The sequence below is a fragment of the Corvus kubaryi genome, unplaced genomic scaffold, assembly GCF_017639235.1.
Source record: "Corvus kubaryi isolate FWS band 111438036 unplaced genomic scaffold, C.kubaryi_AGA036_p1.0 138, whole genome shotgun sequence".
In the NCBI taxonomy this organism is placed as follows: Eukaryota; Metazoa; Chordata; class Aves; order Passeriformes; family Corvidae; genus Corvus; species Corvus kubaryi.
In genome coordinates, this window is record NW_024580672.1 from 6,311,200 (window position 1) to 6,327,263 (window position 16,064).

The window sequence follows — 16,064 nt, forward strand, 5'->3', positions numbered from 1 at the left end:
CAGAAGTGCCCAGCTCTCCACATGCACTGCATATGAAGATAAGGTGCTTGGCTTGAAAGTGCAAAATCCAGCTGCTACTGGCAGCATCCTGAGTAATCAGGTTACATCATCAAGTCGAAATCTCTCTAGCCTTTACACAGCAGACTATCTGTAATTATAGACCAAAGCCCTGATCAGGAGAGTGCAAGATATAAGATGCAGTCAACATCCTCATTCATCTACCATATTCATGTCAGGCCCACAGGGGAATATTAATTTCCATTCTCACTCTACAATGAAATTTATGTGTGACAGTCAAGCAGGCAGCTGCATCAAGCAGTTTAATAATCGTCCATAATGAGTCTGTGGATGGTGATGATATTACACAGGCTGACTGTCACTCTGTAATGCCTGTACTGACTCATCAGGAGCCAGCAGTACAGGGACACTGTCTGGTTCATTCAATTATGTTCCCTCTGTTCAATAACTCTGGTTAAAGGCCTGACAGTCAAACAATGACTAGTGAATTATGATGCATAATCTACTGCAGCAACTAGGGAAGACCTTAGCACAAATGCTGCAATAGAATTTTACAGCCATTTGAAAAACATGAATAAGAAATTCTTCATCTCCTCTGTAAGCTTTAGCCCATAGCACAACAGCCACCCCCTCTCCCTCCACACTAAAACACATTACAGCCCATTCTCAGCATGTAACAAAACCTATGCACTCCACACACACACAAGCCAGCCCTGAGCTGGTTCACCTCATGGCTAACAGTGGATTAACTGGGAGATAACGAGTCCCAGCTGAGCAAGCAAGGTTAATCACTCCTGCCTCAGTAATCTGTAACTCCATAGCTCTCCCTGTCAAACTCCAGTCTCATAGATGACCATATTAAGATTTGGAGGTCAGCATGCGCTAGTGGGTAAATAAACACCTTCTAACCTTTTCTCAAGCTCTATGACTTGTCTGGTAGTAGAGAAGCCTCCCTGTGACATCTCTTGCCTTTGAACCTCCTTAAGTGTGTATGGTTTTGGTGAGGATAGAAAACAACTGAAATGAGCTGTCAATCAAAGCATGACTGTGATCACAGAAGTCACAACCATTAAGTCCTACAGTTCTCTAGTCACACCTGAGGTTTAGTTTCCTCTTCATCCTTATAATAGGAGAGCTGATCCCCACGCAGCACAAACCACCGCTGCTGCCAGTTCTTCATAATGCTCCTTTGTTTCTTTAGCCAGCCACACTTCAGCACACGTTCTTGAGGATTTGGAGAAGATGGTCTGGAGGGAGGCCCAATCTGTTCACCCATCACCAGACTCCTTGACCGGGCTGAAAAGAGAATTACAGAGTAAGTGAAACAAAGAAATAACAGTAAGAACACTCAGAGAGGCTAAAGAACTGTTCCACATTTTCTTCTCAGATATGGACAGACCATTACATGTTCCCTCTTTGAACAGGTACTTGTTTTTCAGGGTGTACTTTCAAGTTCATGACAGCAAACACAAGACAAACATCACCTTTTTGGTACTGCTCACTCCAGGGTGTGTAAAGAGACACAATACCACCACTAAGGCTTCACTGCTCACACTACCTTTCTTTGTGGCAAATCATTACTGCCTTCCACCTCTACATGGGAATAGTGATACTGCTCTCTCCTAATGGGATATTTGCTCAATGAGGATGTGTAGTGAGGGGGCACAAAGAGAAGGAGAGTATAAAAAATACTCTCCCTTCACACACTATCAGTCTGGGGTGATTAACCAGTGAAACCAGCTGCCACAGGAGAGAGAGGGGAAAAAAAAATTAAAAACTGGGGAAGATTCAAAAAGAGAATTGTCAATCAAAGGAGTGACTGTGATCTACACAAAAGGCATAGAGATAACATAGCTATCCAGAATTATTAAAGTCATCTCACTCTTCAGGGCATTCTGGCATTAGAGCCAGAAAAACAAAATTAAAACATTAAATTAAAAAATAAAAGGACAAAATAGAGGAAAGAACCAACACATAAATCTGAGGAAGAGTTTCAGAAACAGACAAGTGAGGAAAAGTTTATGCAATAGAAGAAAAGTCTATCAGCCTTTCTATCTTCCTCTTTTGCAGTAAGAGTACTAAAGCTGGGGCATTTAGAACTAGTCTGGAGTAGCACACAATGATTATATATTGCAGGCAGTAAGCCAGTTCTCTGGAATAGATAGGTTAGGTGACCTCATAGGTCTTTTTCACATCTACTTCCTCTGGATTTATGAAGTATCTTATAATAACAGTTATTATTTAATATTTCATGCCATTTTTCCTTCATTAGAGCTAACACAACCCTGCTCCATCCCATTTTCTGCATTCAGCTAACTTAAAGCACAATTTGTAACTGCCCACTTGGAACAAGGCATGAGTTTACAGGCAAATACCAGTAAATCTGCATCACTGATGTCTCACATTAACACTGAACTGCTGCAGCTAAAAACCACGGAAGCTTCTTATTCAGGTATCCCTGACACACTACAGCTAATTCAAACTATCACAAGAAAGGGCAACCCTCTGCCTCTCAGAGTACCATCTAGTTTTGTCTCTTTCGGGTTCAGGCAACTAAGACGTGGCCTTGATGTTACCACCTGGTTTCTGCTCCTGGTGCCTCAGCACACAGTGATGAAACTGCCAGCATACACCAAAGAAAAAAATAATGTGGATGTTGTGGTGTCTGGGGAATTAAAAAAAAATAAATTAAAAAAAAAAAAAATCACAATTGCAACATTAAACTTGATCCTATTTCTTCACTTCCATGAAGCAAACTGCAAAATAAGGAGAGGCAGATAAGGGACTTTGGTCAGATCTTTAGAGAGCCTCCTCAGTGTAATCCAGTGAAGGAAATTACATTGGTGTCTGTGATAAAATCTGCTTTGACCTTCCTCATGACCTGGCAGTCAGGTCATCATGTTCTGCTTTATAAAGAACTATAAACCAGCACATCTACACAGTAAACGTTTTCTTCAGCAGAGGGCAGATCTGAATGGCATCACATCCTCCCATTATCAAGAAGTCTCCGTGACACAATCTCCACTTGTATAGTTTCATATCCTTTCTCCTCCCACTCTGGCTTAAGGATCCGCTCACCTCTCCTGTAACCATCCAGAAGGCACTCAAGTCTGACCCTAACAAATTCCAGTTTTATAGACAAAAGATGGCATCACTTTTTTAGTCCTAAATTGCAGACTCAGTACAAGCCCTAGCAGGCAGGATATAATTTTTTTTTACATTTCTCTAAACTGCTAAGGTAAATCCTGCTACTCTCAACAGAGCTGTGAATAACAGGTTTTATCTTGTGGCTCAGTCAAGAAAAATTAGGTTTCAAATTATAACTGTTTCATGCAGTAAGAAATTAAGTTTTTATTTTGTTTTTAGTTTCACTTAAAAATTAATTTAAAAGTTGAAATGTTGTAAGAAGTGCTGCTGCAGCATCGCAGCTTTTTCAGAATTACTCTTCCCTTAATTTATGCCTAAAATACATTGCTGAATTCAATGTGAGCTAATATATAGCATTAGTCCTACATTAGTAAAGTTTACCAGCAACTTTTGGATTCCCCTAAGTAACCCAATACTCCTTCATTCTGATTATTTCTGCACACTAAAAAAATAGTAAAAAAAAAAAAAAAAAAAAAAAAATCACTTAAAATCAGGCCTTGATGTATCCAGGCATATTCTCTAAGCTCACTCACTGTGGTCTGAGCTCTCTCAGACAGGTATTTTCATTCCCATAAATATATCAAGAACCACCTTCCCCCATGCAGCCAAGATCCTCAGGCTTTAATTCGGCCCTTCTGGCAGCACAGCAACCTCTGGCAGATGGTTACAGAGGTACCAGAACACCTGGCCCCTCCCCATCAGGATGTGGAGGACCCCATCTCATGCACAGGCTGTAACAAAACTCACTGGTCATGTTTAAATCTCTGTTGCAGAGGTCCATAGGAACTGAGTCAAATGAAACTTCTCTGCCTCATCCCAGGCCACACTTTACAATTATTATCAAACTGTAATCTGGTTTAGACTGTCCAGATTCCATTCCACATTCATGTTACAAACTGTGTCATTACAAAAATAAATATCCCAAACATTTGCTTTTACCAAAGGCACTATAATGGTTCTTAGGCAACATCTTGGCTATTAAAGTAACCAATTAGGTGCTCACTGAAAGATGGATTTTGGTAATGTTAGACTATCTATCTCCACACTGAAGTACCTTAGCACTCTCCAACTTAAGCATGAAAATGCCATCAGCCCCCAGTTTTCCTGACTTGCATGTAGTATATACACCCTCTGCTACTTTACCTCTCCCTCTAAGAAATTCATTTTATTTAACTGGAAACCTACCATCTATATTGACACAGACCTCACAAAAGACATCAAACATCTTGCTTTGAAATAACCCCAAATATGTTACTTTGTATGTTCCCTCACTCCTGCTTTGGTACTACTTGTACAGCTCACCTAGTAATTATTTATTTTAGCCAAGACTTAAAGCTTTCACAATCAGTCTCTGGAGAATGCAGATCTTTTTCTTATTTTATTTTATGCAGCACCACATCTCAGTCAATTGCTATGATTGTTAATTCTTCATGCTGCCTTAGCTTTCCATTTCCTTAGTTTCTGGTCGTGACTGTAATAGTTAATTTCATTAGGGAGATACTTAGGAACTTCATCTGCAAGTCAACAACATGGATCAGATAGAAATTTTTAGAAAGAGGAATTATTTATGGCTATTAACAGCATTGATGCTTATACTGCATGCTTCACAGAATATAATAATTGCATAGAGGTCAGAAGAAAACTTTTACAGATGAGCACAGCCTGCCTTTAAAGCAGCAGCTATCTCAGACTACTGAGATCAAAATATCTACTTCTATAATCTGATGCAGTACATCAAGACCTTGATTCTTAATGGTAGAAATATATTATTTGTGCTCATCTATTTAACAGAATTATGGAATCAGCAGAACATAAGGAAGAAAACAAATCAATAAATCAGACTCACAACTCAGCAAATACATTACATGCTCTGGAGTTCTGATCCAGTAATGCGTTTTCAATAACGCCACACAGGTTGGTTTCGCTCTTCACATTGTCATTAGTTGATTATTGATTTAGCCATATGCATAAGTTCTAAACAGAAATCGGTGTAGAAAGGATTCAAACTCTCCACGGATAAAGGTTTGGGATTCATTTGCACAGCACGGCAGTACTGAAATGCCAACCACATACCCACACCACGCCCACTCCAGGTTAATTGTAGCACGGCAAGGTAACAACAGACCAGGCAGACACATAGGTGGCACTAACGAGTCGAGCCATTTTGGGATGGTAAATCATTGTGTAAGGCAAGAATCAGAATTACAGACCTTGAAAATACTCCTGTGACTGGAAGTGACACTGGCATATGGAAGTTCTCATATCGAGATGAATATGAGAGGAGGAATACAAGCAAAGGCAGTGAAGCAATGCTTAACACTCAGTGTGCAAATGCCTGAGACTACACTAAACAAACTCCCCTCCTTGATTGACACTTGATTGTCATGCCTCTAATGGTAAAATCCAAGATTATCCTAAGGAGTGGGTGGGTCAAGTTGGATGGAGCCACACTTCCATTCCTTACAGAGGCAGCGATCCCTATCCAGAGGGCCATACACCACTACAAGAGTTCCTCTACAACTTAGACCTGCCTCCAAGCAATATCCACATTCCTGTTTTCTCATCACATCTATTTTCTACCCTGAATATGCACATAACAGAGACAACATCTGCCCTTCCCTATCCATACCATCCCCCCTTCCTGAGTTCAATCCTGCCTGGCAACATTATACAATCTCTTCTGCTCTCCCTCTCCCAGCTCTGAACACCACTAGAGATTTGAGCACTCAGTAAGTACTTACTTAAACCAGACATGGAAATCAATCAACTCAATGCAATTCAACATCAATTAAAGTTGTAATCTTTTGAAATTTCATAGGCAGTTAGCTAAAATCAATATAGTCATTAAAATTGATTCTGGCCAACAAACTGTCCTACAATAAAGGCACTTTGCTCTGGTGTTCCTTCAGTCTGATGACACAGTGACACGACATATTATTTCTAATATAGTCTGTTTAAAGCACTAGCCACAAAGGGAAGTGGTTTCCCATACTATAAAAAATATTCTCACTTGGTTTACTCAATTCAAATTTGGCCTTATAAAAAGGATTCACTGGAAACATGAGTAATATGCCTGAATTTCCTTTCACTGAATTGTAGGCAATAAAATACTTGGTTTAGATTTTTCTGTATCCATCTCACAACCATATCTATGTTTGAATTTGATTGCTAAGATACCAGAGTCAGTAAGCACAAACAAAACCAAGATACTTCCTCAGCACAATCTGAGAATTAAGCATCTTGAAACACAATAAGCAAAGAAATTAGTCAGAATATTTAATATTTCTAAGGAACTGGCAAGGGCTTTTAGTTCCCTCAAGACAGAGTAGCAATCTCTACAGAAACAAAAAGGTGCTACACAGTCACGTACCTGCTCCCATTTTGTGATCAGGATGACAATTGCCACATTCAGAAACACTACCATAAGAGCCAGCTTGTGCTCCATCACTTCTACTCAATAAAGCTGCACCTGTCTGCTCAGAACATTTTATAGAGCAAAGTGATGTGCTGTGTTCTATTTCGTTCCCTTGATCTGGTTCTCTTTCAGCCAAAATAAAAACAGGAAAGGAAAAAATAAAAGGGTCTGGAAACCTGTTTCTGTTTGTTTTTTTTTTTTTCAAAAAAACCCCTATGCAGGCATTACACTGGAAGCAGTTCTGTAACATTACAGTCCAACCAAAGGAAAAGCAGGGAGACAGCTTTATATATGTTTGTCTACTAACTTGTATTTTCTGCAGTGGTTGGAAAACCAGACTGAAAGTACCAAACCAGACTAAAAAAAAAAAAAAAAAAAAACCCAACAACTTAAAGTCTGAAGGATTGGTGGATCTGTTTGTATAAATATTTACTTGTTATTAAATTCCTGCAAGAAAAACTGCATTCCCAAAAACCAGTTCATAAATGTAAAATCCAACATAAACTAGTACAATATACTATACTATAAACCACTGTAATTTCACTCAGACTACGGATGACTGCTGTTAGAAATTGGCTATATTCACAGTCTGAAATACCTTTCAGCCCTTAACTGAACAGCAGAAACTTTGGTTATACATTATTTACCTGTAGGTAAGCACATTCTGTTTAAAAACAATCACCAAACCCAAATAACCCTGCCCCCCAACCACATAGATAGCCTTTTGAGCAAAAAAATACCAAAGGGGGGGGAGGGGGGGAGGGGGTGAAGAAAGGTCTGAATAGAAAGGAGATTACCAAAAAACATATTTCGGCTATGGCTAAAGAATCTGAGCCAGCATGAAGGACTCTGACAAGAAAAGATGAATGCCCACAAAGGAGCCCAAATGGCTTGGGAAACTAGACTTGTCCATGAAGGAACACCCTATCTCCAGAACACAGTTCCATCTCCTCTCAAAGTCCAAAAGCTGAGGGTTCTGCTTTTAAGATGTGTGCTATTTTGTAAAGGTTGTTCTCGCATGTCTTGCACTGCCAGATCAGTCAGTGCTTTTTCACTGGCAAACTCCAGGTGCACCAAGAAGTTCTGAAGAATAACACTGGACTGTATAAATGCTTCATATCAGCACTTTTTAAAGGGTGAACATGCTGACAGTACCTGGCAGAAAGGGAGGCAGGATTTCCTGCCAGTAAGCAGGTTAGGCACACCCAAACAACACTTGGAATACACATAACTGGATCTGCTTCTGAAAGCTGTGTAGCCCCACCGTGCCGTAAGCTCAGGCACAGCAACACACATTACAAGTTGCCTATAGCCTTTTTAGGGTCATCACAGCTGACTCGGGTTTTCCATCTATCTTCAACAAGATCACAGTATTTCCTTTGTAGGATATGTAGAAAAACGATGCCTCTGTTCCACTGGCACAGCATTTATGGAACACAGTCAGAAACGAGGCAAAGACACACTAGTTTGAGGGAAGTTGCTCGCTCCCTGGCTAGAATGAAGAAATTAATCTTGGACTTCTTTGTGGTGTTCAACAGCCATGACTTTTCACCACCTTACAAATGGCATAGCCAGCTCTGTATAAAGCACACTGTAAATCAGAAAAATAATTTTATACTCCAGTGACCTGGGTGATGTGACCATAAAAGCCACTTTACTGAGCAGAGTTACTTTCAAAAGTATGCAGGTCGTTTATCTAAACATGGCATCAGGGGGATAAGACTGAAGAAAGAAAAAAAATCAGCTTCAATCTTAGTCCTCTTTTCAAGTAACACAAAGTTCAAGGCTTCCATGAGATATACTAACCAATGACCTGGCAATGCCTTGTCTTTATTACATCAGAGAACACACATACAGTAGCACAAACAGATAAACATTAATGCAGAACCTTTCCACAAGTCAAGGAAAACCCAAGTATATTTGATAATCAATGCAATCCACCCCATACAATACAAAACATAAAGACTGGAATAATTTAATCATTTTCTCCTGAAGAACAACTGACATTCATCTTCAAACTATTGTTACAAATTGATGGCATGCTGGACTTCAGGAAAAGCTAAGTATTTTGGCAATACACTGCTATCCATAAAGGGGCATTGGTTTGCTGGTTGACATTTCACACTGGAGACCTTTCAGCTATTGTACAAAGCAGTCCCAAACTTAATTTGCTGTCACTATCAGCAAGAAGGCCAGCAGGTCTCAACTCCACAGAACAGTTATTTAAAGAGTTTAACCTTGTATTTGCAAAATAATTTGAATTTCTGTTTCAGGTTGTAGGAATAGGTAGTAATTTTGACAACTGTCAATGAACAAACCTTAAATACTGCAGGTAACCTGCCACCAGCTGTTCTCAAAAGCACCCTGCAAATACACAAAGCCATGCCAGTCTTTTCAAACCACCAGCATTAGATCATGGATAAGTGCCAGGATGGAAAGATGATGGCTTGACTTCTTCTGCTACAACAGACTGACCTACCAATTTACTATCTAGTAAAGTGAAATAGCCCATGTCCTTTGTTACTGCAAAACCAGAGTTACAGACCATATTGACAGTGTAAGAACAAGTACAGAAACTGCTCCCAGCAAAAGACCGTATTTTCCAGTCCCTTTATCTGCACCATCCTCTGAGATCTTCCATCTGGATCCACTGCAGACTATTCAGAGGACAGATCAGCACTTGGGTCGTCTCTAATTGATGTGTTGCTTTAAAGCACATGCACTTGTTGCACACTGCGGACTACAAAGCTATCCAGCAAACCCAAGCACCAGCTCTCCACTCCCACTGAACTCTGGCACAACCTCTTGCAAGCTGTACATCTTCTCCATCTGGTTGGTTAGAACTGCACACCTGACAAGCACTGCTGAAGGCATCTCTGTTGCATCTCTTGTAGTCCCATGGACAACCACACTGAGCTACAGCTTACCACTGCCAGAAGAAAAAAGTCTTATTCCTTTCCTTCTACTTCCACTCAGCTCTTTCCATCTGCCAATACACTCAGCCTTACATTCCCACACTACACTAACAAGGTGAGACCTTTTCATAAGAGAAGTCGCTCACTGTAATGGTAGAAAGTTCTCAGATTTTTTTTCTTGCTGCTATTTTAGTGAGTCAAATCAGGTCACAGAAGGAAGGCTGAATGAATACTTGTACTCCCTCTGCAATCAGCAGCAGCCCCTTGCAGTCCTCTCTATGGCTATGACTATTAATTTTTAATAATCTTTCCAGCCACAGTAGATTAAGGAGCTAACAAAAAAATGCTGACCACAGTAACACTCAGTTTGGAGCTGGGACTGTGGCCTGAGTTTGTACATCATCAAATACTGTGGAAGCCTGATCAAGATTGTAGCTCTACAGCACTACAGATGCAGCATAAACATAGGTCCACTGCTGCCTAACAACTCGGGCTCCTCAGAGGCACTCCAGTCACCCACATGCTTTTGCTAAATACTGTCTGTGCCATGCCAAGCATGGGACATATTCTTCAGACACTGCAGTGTCTGCTAGCATCAATGATTCCTAAAATTGATGTTATGAGCACCAAACATTTGTCCACCCTGCTCCATGAGATATCACTTCCCAAAATTATTCTGGACTGAAAAAATAATCTAGAGTAGAGAAAACTCTCTCAAGGCCTTTTGCCAGCAACTGGCTATAAAATGACGTGATACCACAACCCAGCTGCTGTCAGCAATAAACACCCCTGAATTCAGTCGTAACATTGTATTTCTCTTCTTTTAGTCATCCAAAGATCAGGAGGGTATTCATGCCTACCCTGCTTTTTAGGGCATAACACTGAACCAAGAGCCCATTTTGCCTATTTCAATACTGTTGTACCTATTTTCAATGTGTGAACAAATTCTGCTTCCTTATGTATGCAACAGCTGACTGACTTGCTGCACTGCCAGGCTTGATCTGGGGGACAAAAGCAGAAGAAATATAGGAATTCTTACTCCTACATTAATTCATACTCTGAATCTAAGTACTCAGATATTTGACTCATCATTATTTGTGACATCACTGGTTAATAAAACAAAGGTGGCTCATCCTAAACTGGAAGTCTGCAAAGGAGTAAGTATTAACCCTGGGCCTACAGTTCTTCCAAAGAGATCATAAAGAACCCAAACCCTTTCCATGCAACAGAATCAGTTCTCACCTTAGAAACAACATATGCAGCTTGTCATTTATTTCCTATACCACAGGTTGGTTTTTCTAATACCAGTGCACAGGATGACAATCTTAGTGAAGCATAACATTTCTGAACACCTGCTTTTAAGGGGAAGGATATTACAAGCAACTTTTTTCAACCACAGCAAAAACCTAGTATCTCCTCTATTTAACTCTTCATAAAGACTAATTTACAGCTCATTGGGCACAAAGGATGCACAGAAAAGCTCGGTGGAAGGAATACATATTAGAAAGACTGTCAGTAGGAGCCTCCCTCTCCCATATTAGTTTTAAATACCTAAATACATGCAGGCCTGGACAGAGTCTAGGCACAGATCCTTTCCTCTTCCATCTCAGCAGATGGCACATGCTGCAGCCTCAGGAAGGAGTTTCCCACCAGTGAACCTTTATCATTGCATCAACTACCCCTGCCCATACTGCAGAGAGCTGAAGAAAACAAATTAAGTTGTTTATGCTGCTGTGCTTGCCTAAAATTTACCATAAATGTAAAGGGAAGGCCAGCAAGGAAAGAAAGTCATTCTGGCAGTAATCTTACAATTAAGAGCAATACATTTATACAGGTAGTAAAAGTAGCAGGTGACTGTTCTCTCAGGAGAGAGGTGCTAACATTTGTAGTGCTTCCACTGTGCTATTTATGCACTAATTTCCAGTTTCACCCTGTACTCACTCAGTGATGTTCTACGAGTAATTAGAGAGCCTATGGCTTCGTGATTTTTTAATATTTAATTCTCTCCCCACAAGTGGTCTCCCCAGCCATCCAGCTGCCCTCAGAGCTGAATTACTGCTCTTTCTCAAGGCCCCTTTCCCTCCCCAGGAGGTGAAGCTATGGCTCGTTATTTTGAATTCAGATTGCCTGTGCTTAATAAGCTGGTGCCTGCCTGCAAACTTTTCAGGGCTTTTTCTAAGGAGAATGACTGCCTGCCTGTGCCTCCAGGCAGGGACAGAAAGCTGCTATTGCCAATAGCAGCAATTCTCCAGCACACACCATGTATCCAATTTGAGAGCAGTATCTCTACAGAAATGAGAGGATTACACCTTTGAACAACTCATGTCCTTCTTCATGGGACATGCCACAAAGTAAGAGCGAGAATGCAAACCTGTCTCTTGAAGAATCCCACAAATATCACTTTCTTGACCCTGTCTCTATATGCAAATAGCCACTAAATCAGGACAAGAGAGACCAAAAAAAAAAAAAAAAGCCCAGAGCTTATAATGCAGCTCCTTGCCACACACCCCTGCACCAGAACAGCACAATGCTAGGAGCCTAACCCTGTACTGAGGAACACAAGTAACTCCATGCTTCATTCACCTCCCTAGGGCTGCACATAGTGAGAAGGGACCCTCATAGTTTACTTGTCCCCTACGCTTCACCCTTTAGTCTGCTCCTATTTCTTCATGCTACCTTCAGGGAAGTTAGTCCAGCAATGCACCAGGTCCAGCCCAATGCCTCCGTCCACAGCCCCTGTACCCCTGCCTTAGGATTTAGACTTAGCAGCTTCATCTGAAGTTCCTCCACAGCAAAATAACAAAACACAGGGCTATGCTGCAGGCAGCCCTACTGCCACCACCTCTTCCTCCTCCCCCCCACGGTCTCAGAGATGCCTTCCTCTACCAAATTGAGCTATAAACCAAATTACCAACACCTCATCCTTGCCTTTTACCCACATACCTCCCAGAGAAGAGCTCCTGAACTTGCCTCTCCTGCCTTAAAGGATCACTTATTTAAGGATATGGGGTAGTGAACCGCCCCCTCACAGGTGGGCTCCTCGTTAATGGTGCCTCTGCTCTGCCAGCTGCACGAGTCACTCTGATTGCTCCCACCCCAGGGCCTCATGTGCTCCCAGCAATGTTGGTGGGCTCTGAGGGCTGAAGGAAGTGTTTGGAGGAGTTCACAGCTTCAGGGCTGTTTACCTTGGTTCCAGGAGTAAGAAACCGGGTGTTACCATTTGCCTGGTAGGCTGGAGGTGCCAAGGCGCTGGCCTCCCAAGTGCTCTGGGATAGCTGTGTACAGCACCAGCCCCTCAAACCAAAGCTGAGCGTGGGGCTGTGGAGGCACCGGTGCTGCGCTGTGCAGAGCTGAGGCTGCAGGTGCTCAGGTGGCATTTGGTGAGAGGCACTAGACACAGGAGAGCTCCTCTTTTCCATCTTTCACTGGCTGGTGAAGGGATGGTTCTTCACACAGCATGAGGGAAATAACCCAGTTCTACGACAGGCATGTGAAGGATACCAGTACATTTGCAGCAGCCTAACTAACCAAAATGTTTCCCATCACTTTTCCCAGGCTCTAAATTTTAATTAAAACAGACAAACAAAAGTTTAATTGTTATGACTGTAAGGAAAACTTTCAACATACTGTAACATATGTAAGAGCATGTCACAAACAGAAATAATAGGTCAGAGTGTCACCCAAAAGTACAAGGTCCTACTAAGGAGACAAGGATTATCCTTGGTGCCTCTACAACTGAGACCGACAGTGCTGAAGACAGGAATACTGTAAATTATATATCATGGCAGCAGGCTAACTCTCTTTCTATAGAGGGCAATCACATCACTCATTAAAATACAAATGCATAAGCCTGTAGTCACTCCAGCTTCCATTTTCTAGCACATTTAAATGCAACTGGGCAGGTGTAACCGTTTTGGGACTTTTCAAGCCAAGGAGCAAATGCTTTGTTTCATTTTTTAATCTCTTAAAAACAAGGAAACAAAAATGCTTGGGACTGAAGAATGTAGTCTGAAAACTGCCTTCACTCCAATCCATATGGAAAGTTCTCTTGCTTCCACTCTGCGAGGATATATTTTTATGCCCCATCACATAAAAAGAATATGAAAATAGATGTTTTCCATTGCAGTCACTCATTTTGGGATCCTGGACTCGGCCAATTGCTGTGCATGAACCCCTATAGATGAAAAAATAATGCAAAATCCATTCAGACCCAGCCAGAATGAATGATTTCCCAGAAGGCCCATTTGTGCACATTAAGATTTTCAGTCTGTGAGATTTTGCACCTTCCTAGATCTTATGAAAAGAACATGTACCTCTGAATGCTGATTTCTGAGTCATAGATGTGAGGTTGCTGGTGGAACGGCAAGGACTGCCTTATACTTAATAGTTACTTTTAATAAAGCAAATTATCTTTGTTCTCTACTGTCCTTTTCACAGACATTAGGAACTACACCCTGGATCTCAGGCTCAAGTCTAGACACCGCATTTTCAAAAGCTTGAATGCCTTTAAACCCAGGAGCTTTCTTAAGGACAGTCTACAACTCAACCAAAAATGACAGCATCACAATTCAATGTTTAAAGGTACCTTCTCAGCAGAGAACTGGAAATAAAAGAGAAGTTGCTGAAGAATTCCTATTTGCACAAATGCTGGGAGCCTGAAGCAAAGAGCCAGCTAGCCACACACACATAGGGGTTTGAACCTCAAGAACTCTACAAATACATGGACATCCCTAGATTCAGCCACATTGCTGCCTTCTGTCACACTCAAGTAAAACTACAGGCTGTACCCTGAGTATCCTTCCTTGTCCCTTCTCTTCAATCTGTCTGCTCAGAGAAGTCACATTGTCTCCCTTACACAACGAAGTCTTCAATGGCAGAATTAACAGTCACTACTCTGAAAAGTCAGCCAAACTCATGCAGCAGCTTGCAGCAGATCAATGGCCCTTGTCGATGTTCACTGCAAGCAGAACATTCTCACAGCCTTCTGAATAATGTTTGTCCACCGTTTATCACCTGAATCTTCACTGCAATCCCAGCTGAGACTCCAGGGAGCATGAACTACCACTTCCCATTCACCTCAATCTTGCAAGGTGGGACACTTACCTTCAAGAAGCATTCAGCATCTTCAGAATGGCCTGTTTACAGTTCCTGTGAACAAGAGCTGTAGAAGAACCTTGCAGGATTAGGTCCTACTTGGTAGGCTTTGATAGAGGTTACCAGTGCTTTGCCACAGCATTGCAAAAGTAGGAAAATTCCTGGAGTTTCCAAACCCAGCATCCCAGCTCTTTTCATGAGTTCTAAATTCATCCAGAAATAAACTTAGCACTGCACAGTTAATGAACCAAACAGAACAAACCCAGAGAGAATGACATGTACTGCTACAAATAGAATCACAAAGGTACACTATAGTTTGTCCCCTAAGTATCAATAGCCCCTAGGAATCTAGCATGTCTGTGGATACTAAAAAGCTAGGAGCAGAGGAATTTTCCAGCTGCTACAGCATCCTGTGAAGTTTTTCTTTCTCATGCAAGCTAAGTGAGAAACAATTTTAGGTTTTTGTAAACCAAGGCTTTATCTTGCACTTGCAAACTTGTTTTCCAAGTTGTTATGGTACACTGAAGAAAATATTTTGAATGGGTGTTGTAAAGCCTCCACCAATCATTCTAGAAGGTGGTTGATCAAGGGACCAATAGTGTCATGCCACCCTTGTGAACAAAGCTATATAAGCTGATTTATATAACTAAATATAGCCATTTTGGCCACTTATCCTGAAACTGGACTCGTGTAGTTTTTCGCTGTTCTTGGTACAACAGTGACACATGTCTGTCCCATAACCAGACTTCAATATATATTAGTGCACAAATTAGTCTCTTCCAGGTGGTTTGAAGAAAGCAGAAGAATGGCAGGCATGACACAGCCTTCCGGTACAACCTTAGCAGCATCATCTAGCTTGTCTCATCAGAGCTATAGTAGCTGCCAGGAATGCTGGATAACATATATTAAAAGATTCCCTTAGAAGGGGGATGGCAAAGAGGCAGCATCTACAAAAGGCTTGCTGAACTTCTACAACATTGTGTAACTAAAAAATAAGTACTTATGACTTTACTGTGGGTGTGGCAGTAAATATCTGATCCTGACAACTCCACATGGCAGGAAGCTTCTTCCTTCCAAGATGCTAACAGCTACTTAATGGGCTGATGGCATTTTAAGGACTTTTAATCACGTAATATGGCTTCAATATACAATGCAGTGACATTTGGCTGAAAGTACCTGTCTCAGAATCACAGTAGCTAGAAGCAGTGACACTTTTCCTATTTTAAAAAATGCTGGCATGGCTGAAGAAAACCCTAATCTTTACAATACTCTTCTGTGTTTGCTTTAGGTCCTAAATTACATTAATCTAATCTGTTTCCAATATGCAGGAAGATATCCCTCTTACACTGTCATTAGTTTGTGAGTGGCAATGATGATTTACAAATGCCATGTCAAATGAGGAACTGGTGCTGCCCCTGAAGATCACAGAATACATCCCCTGCCAGAACATCTCTTCCAGGTGACCTGACATCGAG

At 41.3% G+C, this 16,064-nt stretch overlaps 1 protein-coding gene across 3 annotated transcripts in view; it reads right to left on the minus strand.

The window, feature by feature from the left end:
* Window positions 1-16,064, minus strand: part of ARHGAP22 (Rho GTPase activating protein 22) — a 131,415-nt gene that overhangs the window by 114,420 nt on the left and 931 nt on the right. For all 3 annotated transcript variants that reach the window (XM_042018838.1, XM_042018839.1, XM_042018840.1), the window contains exon 2: window positions 1,115-1,314. In XM_042018838.1, coding sequence (XP_041874772.1) covers window positions 1,115-1,314 — 200 coding nt within the window. The remainder of the gene's footprint in view (window positions 1-1,114; window positions 1,315-16,064) is intronic.